General features: G+C 50.3%; 3 protein-coding genes across 15 annotated transcripts in view; 1 reads left to right on the top strand and 2 right to left on the bottom strand.

The window, feature by feature from the left end:
- Positions 1–2,848, top strand: part of LOC126577927 (uncharacterized) — a 53,109-nt gene extending 50,261 nt beyond the window's left edge. For all 12 annotated transcript variants that reach the window (XM_050239994.1, XM_050239995.1, XM_050239998.1 and 9 more), the window contains 3 exons: positions 1–979; positions 1,237–1,526; positions 1,606–2,848. The exon at positions 1–979 is cut by the window's left edge and continues 153 nt beyond it. In XM_050239994.1, the coding sequence (XP_050095951.1) occupies positions 1–979; positions 1,237–1,526; positions 1,606–1,890 (1,554 nt within the window). In that variant the 3' untranslated portion in view covers positions 1,891–2,848. The remainder of the gene's footprint in view (positions 980–1,236; positions 1,527–1,605) is intronic.
- Positions 2,849–5,167: 2,319 nt separating this feature from the next.
- Positions 5,168–6,990, bottom strand: LOC126577929 (purine nucleoside phosphorylase-like). Its single transcript, XM_050240007.1, has 3 exons — positions 6,731–6,990; positions 5,937–6,213; positions 5,168–5,834 (listed from the first exon to the last, which is right to left on the bottom strand). The coding sequence occupies exons 1-3, from the start codon at positions 6,838–6,840 to the stop codon at positions 5,220–5,222; spliced, it is 1,002 nt and encodes a 333-aa protein (XP_050095964.1). The 5' UTR covers positions 6,841–6,990; the 3' UTR covers positions 5,168–5,219.
- An 813-nt stretch (positions 6,991–7,803) lies between these two features.
- LOC126576513 (purine nucleoside phosphorylase) lies at positions 7,804–13,125 on the bottom strand. Of its 2 annotated transcripts, none has more exons than XM_050237819.1 (3): positions 12,953–13,125; positions 8,622–8,895; positions 7,804–8,541 (listed from the first exon to the last, which is right to left on the bottom strand). In XM_050237819.1, exons 1-3 carry the CDS (start codon positions 12,991–12,993, stop codon positions 7,960–7,962), a joined length of 897 nt encoding a protein of 298 aa, XP_050093776.1. In that variant the 5' UTR covers positions 12,994–13,125; the 3' UTR covers positions 7,804–7,959. The 2 variants fall into 2 exon arrangements, with proteins under 2 accessions (XP_050093776.1, XP_050093775.1); XM_050237818.1 differs by lacking the exon at positions 12,953–13,125 and adding an exon at positions 9,870–10,372.

The raw sequence follows: 13,125 nt of genomic DNA, 5'->3' as shown, positions 1-13,125 counted from the left end.
GACAGTACTAGCCTGAAGTTGACCCCACAGATGACCCGCCGGCAACCGCCCAAGCCCGTCTTCCAGAAGCTCGAAACCGATCTCTCCGATACCGAGTTCAGCGATCTGTCCCCGGACGGTGAGGGTGAGGACGGTAAAACGGCTACGGTCGAGCGGAAGCTACCGGTAGCGAAGGAGGACGATCTGGATGTGGCGTCCGTACCGCAGCACGAGCTGTTGGACAATTCGCTCAACAAGGGCAAAAGTGATCTCGTAGCTAGGGGCGGTCTAGCGAAGCGCAATCTGCCGGGAAAGCGCAGCCACAGTAACAGTGGTTCGGATTGTGCGCTAGATGAGAGCGAAGATGAAGCAGTGGTGACGGGAAGCAGTAACGTGGCATCACACGAGTACAGCGGACTCTACAGCACCCCGCAGATCGTCACGCGCAAGGTGGCGGTGATCAAGGGTAACGAAGATGCCGGACCACCGGTGTATGCGCAGGTAAACAAGGAGCGTAGCTCCGGTGGTCACGGTGGCGCAGCCAGCAATGATCACCATCAGCAGCAGCAGCAGCAGCAGCAGCAACACACGACGATACCGAACATCTATCGTTCGGCGGCCGGATCGGACAATGGCAAGCTGAACTCGAGCTACGGTTCCGATCTGAACGCATCCTCGTACGACAGCGATCTCGGATCGTCCACTGATAAGCTGAAAGACAGTGGTCTGTCAAGTGATAGCTGGATGTATCCCAGCCGTCGGCCAAAGGGGCTGAAGGGCATAACACCACCGCTGCTGGCGGAACAGCTCAAGGAGCGGCTAGCTGAGCGTGAAGGGCGGCGTGGTTCCGGTGGAGCGCTCATTGATGATGGGTCATCGCGCGACTCGAGCGATGACTACTCGGAGATCAATCAGCAGCGGCACCTGAGTCCGGCCGCCTCACTCTCCCAGAACCTGCTGGTGGAAATCAAAAAGGCAGTCAACGAAGCACAACCGAAAGGTATGCAGCTGTTTGAAAGTATGACTCAGTAGACCAACAATAACGGATGAGATGAGCCTTACCCCCCGGATCGCAACCGTTATTGTTAGCATGCGTCAGTTCTGCGTTTGTTGTGTGATATTGGTGTTAGGAATGACGATCTCTAAGTGATCCTTGTGTGCGCTGTGTGTGCTTTTAGTTCGAACCAAGAGATAATTGTAGACTCTTTTGGTTTTTCTTCGCTTTCTTTTCTCTCTTCTTTTCCCTCTCATCCGCAGTGAAAAACATTCTTCCACAAAATTTATCTCCTCCAGGAGGCAATGGTCCTTGGCAGCAGCAGCAACCACAGCAGCATCACCAGCAGGGTCAATCGAGTGGTCCAGCCGGTGCCGGCAATCAGGGTCCTCCCTCACCGTCGAGCGCTTCCAGTGGATCGACATCACCGGGCGCTTACTCACCGAGCCGGACGCTCGATTTGTCCGGATCGACGTCCAGCTTCTCGAGCGATCGCATCCGTGACACGCACCAGTGGAAAAACGGGCCGGTGGAACAGTGGTCGAACGAACAGGTAGGATGAGCACCTTCTGTGGCCATAGCGTGTCGAACCACGGATCACGATTAACGACCCAATTGTTTCACTCCTCTAGGTGTGCCAATGGTTGCTTGGTATCGGGCTGGATCATCACATACCGGCGTTTATGCAGCACTCGGTCGAGGGTGGCGCACTGCTGCAGCTCGATAAACCGGATTTCAAGATCCTCGACGTCGGTGGTGACGATAAGAAGCACCTGAAACGCAACATCAAGGAGCTGCGACGGCTGAACGAAAAGGAGCGCAAGCAGAACGAGAAGGAGCGCCGCGAGCGTGAGAAGCAGGTGAAGAAGGCGGAAAAGAAGGCCGAAAAGGAGCAAAAGAAGCGGCTACAGAAGTAAAGCTCCCCCCCAAAATGCACCCCACGATGGATGGTGCAAAGCATTTAGGCTGCAGAACGGCGCGATGGCGATCCCGAACGATTCGCGAACGAAAGTGAACGCGCCCCACTTTTCCTTAAGACAGGGAAACGTAACGTAGTTGAGCGAGTCTAGAAACTAGAGATTAACAAAGTTTAGCTACCTTTTAGCTGCTATTCTAGTAGTTTATTAGTTTTGGGGGTTCCATTTCCCCCCCCCCCCCCCCATCATTTCTTTCCTAATATTCTCTATACATTGTCCCGGGTGTGCAGTTTTGTGACACGACACGGAAGCAGATCATTCACCCTCCGGAGACACTACACTGTGTACATGAACTCATTCTAATGTTGTAATTATGATTTCCATTTTTTCCTTCCTTATCCGCTTTCTACTGTACTACTCCTCCGTTTTTGTGTGTTTGGTAAATAACTTATTTATTTAAACGTAAGTGTAAGCATGTTCGGTTCTCGAATGTGCCAGTACGGTGTACGAGTACGAGTGGCAACACTCGATTGTGGAGGCTCGGTGGTGTGTGCTATGAGAATGGCTCGATGAATTCATCTTCTCGAGCGACTGATTCAATCGCTAAACACAGAACTGCAGAATCGAGGAAAGGAAAAGTGACAGGATTAGGGCAATTCCTTAGCGGTAGCAGCTAATTCAAAGGACAAACACGAGAAAGTGACCGAGCAAACGACGAAAGGGGATGCATTAGAATAGAAGAGAAAAAAAACAAATCGCGAAACACCCCCGTGGAGAGTGCAGTGAAAGTGTGAATGTTCTTAGCGTAAGTGCGCAGTGTGGAGAGAAAACATATTATTATTAGTTCCCCCTACCCATACGCCTTCTATAGTTTGAGAGGCAGGATCAGAAGCGAGAAGACGCTACCCAGGATATTGCTAGCGAAGTGTTGCTGAATAAAGCGGACAATGAATTGTGAGTTATTCTTTCTTATTTTATCTGTTATCATTTTGTGTTTCGTTCTCTTCTCATTCTATCCGTATGTGTTCGTATTATGGTATTGGTTTGGTTTCCCTCGTTTCTCTCTGGTTTGATTCAGTTTGTGATACGTTCATTGTCTGAAAAAGTTCCCGATGACGCGTTCGGCGGATTACTAGCGTCCAGCTGGAATGAAAAATTGCGCAATGGCGGCTACATACAAACGACCTGATAGCATTTGGTCACACCATGCACCATCGCTCTTGTCGCGCTCTGTGTCGGTTCGCCCGGCTATCATGTCTCGCCATTAACCTTTCGCCGCATTTTTTAAAGCAGGATCGCTACTCCTGGGGCACGAGGCCACCATTGTTTTTGTCTATGACGTGCATTCTTGGGTGTGGTGTCGTAGCGCAGGTTTTGCCCACTATCGCTGTCGCTCGTGGCGGGCCTGTCGAACTGGTGAAATGATTAGACAGCCAACAGATGTGCCCCAGTGGCGTGTGCGTCGTCACTGTACGATCGATCGTCGGTCACAATTGTCCATTCGCACACAACAAAGGCTAATCGTTGGTTTCTGCCACGGTAATGCGGTCAAGAAAAAAAGGGGGCCCGATCGACCTTAGCTAGAGATGCGTCTAGCGTCGCGGACACATGTTTAGACAGACGCTTCCGATCGCCAACCAAACAAGCATTGCGTTCCGATGCGCTCTGGTAACGATCACGGCGTGCTGATCGATAGTTTGATGAGCCGCAGTTCCAAAGCTCAGCTAGGAATTCCATTATGTAATTTTATGCGTTTCATTTTTATAAAATAAAAAGACATTAACATAAGAAAATGCTCTCCAGGGGGAATGAAATTGAAAATTAATTCCAAAATTACAACACAGCCAGGAGAAGACAGGGAGAAGTAATCGATTGTCCAACGGTTTTTTTTGTATTTAACTTTTGAGCAACTTTTACTCAAACTCCTCCACAACTCCGGATCCGGATTGGATGGGGGAAGGTTTACTATGCACTACCATCATCATGCTGTACACTTCCATCCGGTAACCGAGAACGATGCTAGGGACGATGTTAAGGACTACCAAGAACCAATATTTACAATCCCACAAAAACCAAAAAACAAACATATAACAAATGAAATGCTCACCTAATACTAAGTTAAATACTACTGAAGGTACTTGTGGCAAAGCACTGCGTAACTCCCAAAACAAGCAAACCAAACCATTTTATGCGAAATTCCACTTTTACCACCTTCTTACACCCGTTTTCTATTGCCTGCTATCTAAGAGAGGGGATTTTTTAGGGATTTAATATAGAGAGGACGAGTCAAAAATCGAGAGGAGTCATCAACTTGCTTCTTTGCTAGAGTTAGAACGAATTCTCTCTCTCTCTATCTTTTGCATCAAATCGTTGACGAGATTGGTTCACATAAATTGAATTGAACACAAAATCAAAAACTTACTTGTATGAAAAAAAAATAAATCTAATTCACTCGATGTAGAAAATGCGTGCAAGAACGCGAAGAAGGCAGCACAAACGATAGAAAGAGAGAGAGAGAGAGAGAGTAACTAAACGAAGATGTTAGATGAAAAAAGATAAACCTCATTGCGAAGCAGAACAACACCCTCCCTCAAATTCGCCAACTAACGTATGTATGAACCTAACGTATTGTATTGAAATTGAACGAGAAAACCCCATTATACTTCCTCCTGGTAAGAAGAACGGCGGAACAAGGTGAAGCAGCCATTATTATGCATTAAATGTTCGGTATAAAACATGATAAAGTTCATTGATGGAAAGAAAATGATACGAAACGACCGCCAGGTTGGAAATAAGGCTCTCAATTCGACACCAAAACTGAAGAAATAAAATGCCATGCCCATGCATAGATAGCGATGCAACAAATGCACCCAAAGGAAAGGTGTTTGAAGACAGGGAGAGAAAAGCGTAATCGAACAGAAAGATCGAGCACTGTTGAAACTAGAATAGGAAAAGTGAATGAGAACACAATGCAAGCAACATAAGCAAGCAAATCGAAACGAATTCAGTAAAACCAGGCATGAGACACATGATAAAACAGCAACCCAAACTAACCGTAAACGAACCGGAACTAAGCTAACCGGCAGGAACGAATCGAAACGAAACGAAAGTAGGAGAACGACGAGGAAGAAGACATGGTACCGTAAGCGCGCATAAGCATCAGCATAATATGATAAACAATACTACTAAACGTGAAAGCAAACACAGACAAACAAACAAACAAAAACAAACAAAAAACATGCAACAAATATACCGAACAAAACGATTGTAGTTAAATGGAAAACATAATATCCCTGGTAGCGTGATCACGGATTCTTTATTCGTTCTTCTCATTCTTGTCCGCCCGTTTGGCCATTCGTTTCACGTGGTTGCTTATCGATGAAGGATACGATTCGTTGCACTAACCCCCCGACTCGAGTCTCCAGCTGCCGCCCAACACCGACGATCTCCTCGTGGCAAGGATCCTCATCCACCTCGTAGTTCATCGTGCACATGTTGGTGATCAGACTGAACGCAAAGCACGTCATCCCGCAGTGCCGCGCCGTAATGATCTCGTGCACCGTCGACATCCCGATCGCGTCCACCCCGAACAACGCCAACAGACGACCTTCGGCGACGGTTTCAAAGTTGGGTCCACCGACGCAACAGTACACGCCTTCCCGCAGAATACTCTCCATACCGGGCAGCTGATCGCGGATTGTCTCACGAGCTACCTGCAACAGCTGCGGATCGTACGCCTTGGCCATGCCGAGAAACCGTGGTCCGAATCGTTCATCATTCGGTCCTAGCAGGGGGCAGTTACCGGCGAAACCCATCAGATTGATATGATCCCGGATCAGCATAATATCCCCGACGCGATAGCTCTCGTTAATGGCCCCAGCGGCGTTGGTCGCGATCAGGTGCGTGCAGCCAACCAGCTTCATCACTCGCACTGGCATCGAACACTGCAACAGAGAGAGAGAGAGAGCGAGGAGAGACAAGAAGGAAATACCGATTCAAAAGAGTTAAATCTCCTTCCCCTCCGCATCCAGCGTGTCACTGATTACCTTGGCCAACGAGTAACCCTCGTAGTAGTGGAACCGTCCCTGCATGCACAGCACCGGAACACCGGCCAGCAAACCAAACACCAGCCGGCCCCGATGGCCGGCCACCGTTGAGATCGGAAAGTGCGGGATCGTCTCGTAGTCGAAGCACTCGGCCTCGGTCAGCTGATCGGCCAGGCAGCCCAGCCCGGACCCGCAAATGATGCCCGTGTGCGGTCGAATTCGTGTGCGTTCCAGCAGATAAGTGGCCACTTCCTGTATCATCTCGTAGCTCCCGTAGCTAGCGCGTGTGCGATGCAAAACAAAGGAAGGGGAAGGGGAGGGAGTGGATAAAGAACAAGTTGCAGTTGACGCCCCCCCCCCCCCCCCCCCCCGCGGTGAGCGTGATAATTGCACCAAGCATGTCAAGCGACACCACACGGCTGTGGCTCTCTAATCAAAAGGGACAGGCGTAGGTAGCAGCATTCCAAACCCATTCACCAAAGATCCAACAACAACAACACCGACGGAACGGAGAGTGGATCGTCGATCAACGAGATCACCTTCGGTTACGGGGCTTCGTTCGGTCTCTGCATATTTTGGAACAAAGTTCTATGCTGGCAGAGGGTGGCCAGAACAGAGAAAGCCACGCACACACACGAGATGCTTTGAACTGACTAGTGACTGGTTTTGTATGCTAATGCACTGTTGACCTTGCCCCAGCATGTTAATCTGGTATATCGAGCCATAATCTAGACAACCGTTACGGCGAGAACTGTGCCGCTGTTACTGCTGGACAAGCTGGATCACTATCCTACCTAGTGCTATCCTTCACCGAACCTCTCGATCGTTTCTGCTGCGCAGGCGACTCCACTGGCACTGGTACTCCGTTGGCACTGCCATTACGGTTCAACACTTCCTCGCTCATCTTCCTCGGCCCAGCAGGCGATGCTCTCCTTCTCCGGCAACGTTCAGGAAACACTTTACACACTTTTTCTTTCGGGGATTGCTTTGATTGCACTACGGATCGCACAGTGTACTCCGTTGAGGAACAGCGCGGATGATGGTCCGTTCACGTTGGCTGTCCGAACGGTACTACCCGATCAGCGGCCACCGCGGGAGCTAGATGATAAATCAGCTGCTGCTGCTGCTGCTGCTACTGGTCAGTTTAGGAGCACGTTTCACGTGATAACGCAGTGCGCGCGCTCGTTGTGGAAGCTGTCGCTCTGGTTCTAACCCTTGGAGCACATCATGATGAACGGATTTTGTGATTGGTTTTCCCGAGAATAACGAGGAAATTGTAAGTGGAAATTAATGGAAGGAAAACGAGAGGAATGGTTGACTGACAAATGGCTTCCGTTGTGTGTTTATTTAAATTTAAAACGCAGGCGCCTCCTTTGAACTTCCTTTTTATGTTTGCGGAATATAAATTAGTATCGAGTACGACCAACAGAGAACGCTAGAGTGGTGGAAAAAGCTCCTCAGTATACTTAGAACGCGAAGCACTAAACGTTAAATGGAGTTTCCAAGAGTAGGACCTCGCGAACGTTACCAATTTGCGCTACTCTCTTCATGATGCCGCCCATAAAGAGGATACTGGGATAGCGATCTGGGCACCCTCCCCAAACCCGATTTGCCGAGCCGAGTGTGATCCGCATCCGCAGGGAGTGGAATCAATTTGCGCACAACACTCACCCCCTTCCGCTCCCCTTCTCGCACGAGCTAAATTGAATTGATGTCGTTTAGCGAGGCAATTGGTTTGAGTGGTACCGCTGACCGCCCCAGGAGTTGATTTTGCTGCAAATTTGGCAGAGCGCGCAGAGCGACCTTTGGCGCACACCATGAAGACATCAATTCCAGGCCCCATAAAAAAACAACGACAGTCAACCGGTTCCTATGGTAAACATTAGATTCGCTTCTTTTTATTACAGCTCCCCGTGGAGTCATTTTCATAAAACATGCTACCTACATACACTTACAGCACTAAATTAATCACTAATTAAAGTATTCTAGCGGCACCCAAACCTCTCTCTCTCTCTCCCGTCTCTCACTTCTTCCCCTCACAGTGAATGTGCTTCACGATCCGGCTCACAAACTCACCGAGCGTCTTCTCACGGTTTTTGCCCACCCCCACGATACTATCGTGACAGTGCTCCTCGTCCTCCTCGTAGCTCATCGTGCACATGTTGGTGATCAGACTGAACGCAAAGCACGTCATCCCGCAGTGGCGCGCCGTAATGATCTCGTGCACCGTCGACATTCCGATCGCGTCCACCCCGAGCATCTTCAACATATTCACTTCGGCCACCGTTTCAAAGTTCGGCCCACCAAGGCACGTGTACACACCCTCGCGCAGCTCATTCTCGATCCCGATCTGCCGTCCGATCTCCTTCGCCTTCTGAATCAACCGTGGCTCGTACGCTTTGCCCATTCCGAAGAACCGCGGCCCGAACCGCTCATCGTTCGGTCCCTGAAGTGGATTGTTCCCGGCGAAGCCCATCAGATTGATGTGATCCCGGATCAGCATAATATCACCGACACGGTACTGGGAATTTGCACCACCGGCCGCATTCGTGGCGATCAGATGCGTACAGCCGATTAGATGCATCACGCGAACCGGCATCGAACACTGGAAATTACGGGGGAACGGATCAATTACAGGTTAGTTTGTGGATGCTGTGCACTTCTAGCGGACTTTGATGGACATACCTTGGCCAACGGATAGCCCTCGTAGTGATGGAAGCGCCCTTGCATGCAGACAACCGGTATACCGGCCAGGAAACCGAAGACAAGCCGACCAACGTGGCCCGCTACCGTCGAGACAGGGAAGTGCGGAATCGTCTCGTAGTCGAAGCTGTCCACATCCGTCAACTGGTCGGCCAACGTGCCAAGTCCCGAGCCACAAATGATGCCCACCTTCGGGCGAAGCTCTGTCCGTTCCAGCAGGTGATTAGCGATCTCCTTCAGTATATCATAGGTGTACCTAAAGGAGAACGCGAATAAAAGAGAGAGAGAGAAACGGAGATTGTGAGAAGATCATTAAGAAGGTGCTCTGATGCAGCTGATGATAATGATGATGATGGACCTGCCACATCAACGATCGATTAATTGAAAATCCATTCACGAAGAGCGATCGAACGGTCTGAAGCGCAGCGCATTGCGATGCCGTGGAACAAATCCCCCAAACAATAATCGAGACACACAAGCCATTAAGGTGTCGCGAGGTGTCGCTATCAGCGGCGGCGAGACACAGCCCTAGACGCCACATTGTGACCTGACCCCTGAGTGGGGCGAGCCCACAGAAAACCACGATCGCGAGCCCGCTCGTTCGCTCACTCGCTCTCTCGAGCGCTCTCCTGTAGTCAATCGACAACAGGGGCACCACCAGGCTGACCCCATGTTTTCGCATCGCATCGGTAAGGTGCAGCCGAGCGGAACCTTCTCGATCCGCCCGGTCGGTCGCCAGCCACCCGGATTGATAAGCCCCTCGGACCACGGACCGCGTGGGCTGCGCCATACTTTGATGTGTGCGTTAGTGACGCACCACCGTCTCCGTCGCGATGATAAGAAAGGGGACTCGGGATCCTTCGGTGGCGCTCTTTGGTTGGATTTGGATCCCCGCGATAAGCTTCCGGCCAGGTTGCTTGCTTTCTGATCAGTTCCGAAGCCATTTTGGGGGTGCATCCGGTGAGACTCACTCGCTGAACTCAAAGGTCCTCACAGATATTCTTGCTTTCGAGGAAGTTCCAACGATAGAGAGCGAACAACTCGCAGACACAATACGCATTAGGCGCACTTTCTATTCAACGAGAAGTCAACGTTCCTTGACTAATATACTTTGCTTCAATTCCAGTGCCACAACCGCCTCTGCTAGCCCACTAGTCGTCGGGGCACTTGCAGGTATTCTTCCATTCCGGATCCAGTTTCATTACCATTCCCCCACCCCGGCGGACTTACCCAACATGCTCGGTACGCGGCATATTGAACGGACCACCGACGGCCACCGACTCGACACTCCGATACTCCGTACCATTTCGTGCTCCGTGTGGTACCTGCGCGCCGGTATGGCCATTCATCGCATGATGCTGATGATGATGGCCATTGGTGATGTGGTGTACACCGTTGGTGGCTGCAACACCATTCTGAAGGCCACTGAATTTACTCATTACGTTGTCCTTTTTTGGTTCAAAAAAAATTCACTCCAATACAAGGGAACCCGTTTCGCGAATTCCGATTACTCAACTGGTACTAGTCGATCACGCGAGCGTCAATCACGAACAACGCGGTGCCTCTTTTCACAAGAACTGGTGGCTTTTGCCTTTTCCAGTTCGTCACTTGTCCTGGACTTTCCCTTAAAAAAAAAATCAGACGCCCCTCGAACGCGTAAGACTTTGAGATTCCTTCGCTTCGAGTCCGGTCGTCCGTCCGTTCACTGGCACCTCTCGATTGGAACTGTGTGCCTGGCCGGGGCAGTTGGTAGCATAAAAGCTTTCATCAACTTCACCCCCTCCCACCCGCTGCCACTACGCCACGAGTGCTGCCGAGCTTTGTCGAATTGGCGCCGAGCCGGAGCACTGATTACGGTTTAACGGTCAGTCCGGCAACACGCCGGGTCTTGTTTACGCCGGCTCTTGTGCTTCTCCTCCTCCTCCTGTGTTCGAGATGCAGAAGGAAGCGGCCTGGACGACGACAACGATGACGACGCGGCTAATGGTTGCTGATTGCCCCGGGGCCGGTTCGCAGGCGGCGGTAGACGGAAGCCAATGGTGGACACCGAAAGGTATTGTCGGTCGCTCGCGGTGCAATTAAATTGATTATGACAAGTGCAACAGTTGCAAATGGTGCAGCGTGCGGTTACTGTCTCCATCCCGGAAGCTGCATCTCGCCCCGCTGGCCGCATTCCTGGCATTGCTGAACGTCATCACCCAGGAGAGAGGCACCCAGAACAGAAAGGCCTCGCACTATCCCCTCCAAGTGGTCACCGTTGGATAAGCAATAAGAATTTATGAATCAGTTCTGTGTGCTTCAAGTGGCACGCGCCACAATAACGTCGAGGGGGGGGGGGGGGGAGGATGAACGGTGTGCGCGCCAATGCATGAACGATCGTGTCGTGAACGAGCCTCCGAAATGGAACCAGGAAAAGAATTGTCAACGCATAATCATTTCCTTCTCTTCCCCGTTCTCGTTCTCCCGCTGACCGGAGTTACGAGTTTGTCGTTCTGTTTTGCGAATTGTGTTCGATGCTTTGTCCTCTGGCACACTTCACTACTCCACGGTGTTTTGTATGATTGCGCCCAGTTAATACGCATGATGGTTATTCAATAAATAAAATCCCCCCTCCGTATGGGGGCATGATGGAACGGGAAAACGGGGGCGGGGAGGACGGGGGACGGTAGCAAAACAAGTTGTTTTGTGGCACCATCTTGGCACCAATGAAGACGTCAATGGGTCTGCAACAGTGAAGGCGGCGGGAGACAAATAAGCTCGCGCGAGATCACTCAATCGCTAATGCGACTTGGCCGCGGATTGATAAGGGATAGAGAGAGAGAGAGAGCTTGGACTAGCAGCGGCAGCAGTTGTAGTTGCTGGTGGTGGTGGGGAACTGAGAGATGCAGGAGGTTGCAGGAAGCGGGTCAAGGATTCTTCGTCGTAAAGGATGATGCGAAAAACATCCGCTGGCGATCCGGCAAAGTTTATGCGACAACAAGTAGATCACCCAGTATCCCCTTGTCTTTGTTTGATGCTTTTTTTTATCGGGAAATCATTCAGGGAGCATGCAAATATGTTGTAATTGAGTTGATATTAGAGTTGTTGGAGGTTCTAAGCAGTTACGATCGTAGGTTACTGTGTTTTCGGGTCGTGGACTGCTACGATTTCGCAAACATTTCCTGAGTATGGTGTAGTCTTCATGTCTCCAAAGATCCTTACTGCATAGAGGCTTAAGCCAGCGATGCAGAATGGTACATTGGTGATCAACAACTGCTTGTTGTTGCTGTTTCATCGATCGATGCTGTTCGATCGGAACAAACCATGTGAAGGTGAGCTAGGGTTTAGCGTTTTGGTTACACCAATTATCACACCCACCCTGTGCATCACCCACTATCAGCAGACAGGTCCTCATCAACAAAAGCATCCGTAGACCGCTGCATTCCCGTCTCTAGAGTGCAGCTAGTAAAACGAGCACCACATGCACTCTGCCAGCCAGCGCTATCGAGCCGTTGTTTCTATCGGCCCTGCATCACATTGATTAGACGAAGGTCGAGAGACGAGAGCGTTTTGAAAAACATGACCCCTCGCAGGAGGGGGGGGGGGGGGGGGTTGGTAGTGATGCCAATTCATCGAGTCCGACAAACACGTATGGCATGATTTGTTATGATCGATCTGATTTAGCTGATGTAACTTGTTTTTCTGATTACAGCTCCAGACAGGCGTTTCAGGCAGGAAGGCGTGCAAATGATTGCTTCTCGGCTGAACATTTTATTTTCAAAATCATGATCATCACGTTTCCATGTGTCCAGCTGAGATGTTTCGAGCATATTCCAGCTACAGCTGGCGCTGCACCATCGATACACCAGCGACGAGCCCTCCATCACGGACGAATAGCAATTCATCTCTCTGTTTCCTGTTTCTTGTACAGCTTGCAAATTGTTGCCAAGCCCCTTTTGCAACCCAACAAGGGCCAGAGCGTACGAGAGTATTTAATTTGCGCCAACCACTGGCTCTTAATTAAAATGACCATCATCATCATCGCCTCGACTACCGTGTGTCAATGGATGGATGCTGTACAGGGCCAAAGAGTAGCGCGAATAGCGCGAATTGGCCATGGTGAAGGCGTAGGGCAGTGATACAGTAGCTCCAAACCGCTTCCCTGTGATTGCTGGCAATGAAGGAGCAATTGTGAAGCTGGTAATTGATTCAACCCAAGCACACACTCGCGAGAACACAGCACTTGTGGCACACTTTTCCACTATCCTTTCCCTCAGAAAGCCGCTAGGTGTAGGTCACGTGCAACAGGACGATCTAAGCAACAGGATACTTACATTCGGCTCACACCGTGCTTACTATCGATGAAGGCACTCATTGTTGTTGGTGATTGTGCGTACTTTACACTGCACTTGTGACTGCTTCTTGCGATTCTGATATTCCAATTTATGCTCCAAATGAATCGCGTAGATCGTCCGAATCGGTGTGTGATCGAGCTGATAATCAACTG

The sequence above is a fragment of the Anopheles aquasalis genome, chromosome 3, assembly GCF_943734665.1.
Source record: "Anopheles aquasalis chromosome 3, idAnoAquaMG_Q_19, whole genome shotgun sequence".
Classification (NCBI taxonomy): domain Eukaryota; kingdom Metazoa; phylum Arthropoda; class Insecta; order Diptera; family Culicidae; genus Anopheles; species Anopheles aquasalis.
Note: the sequence above shows the minus strand (reverse complement) of the source record. Positions and strands in the feature narration are given on the sequence as shown.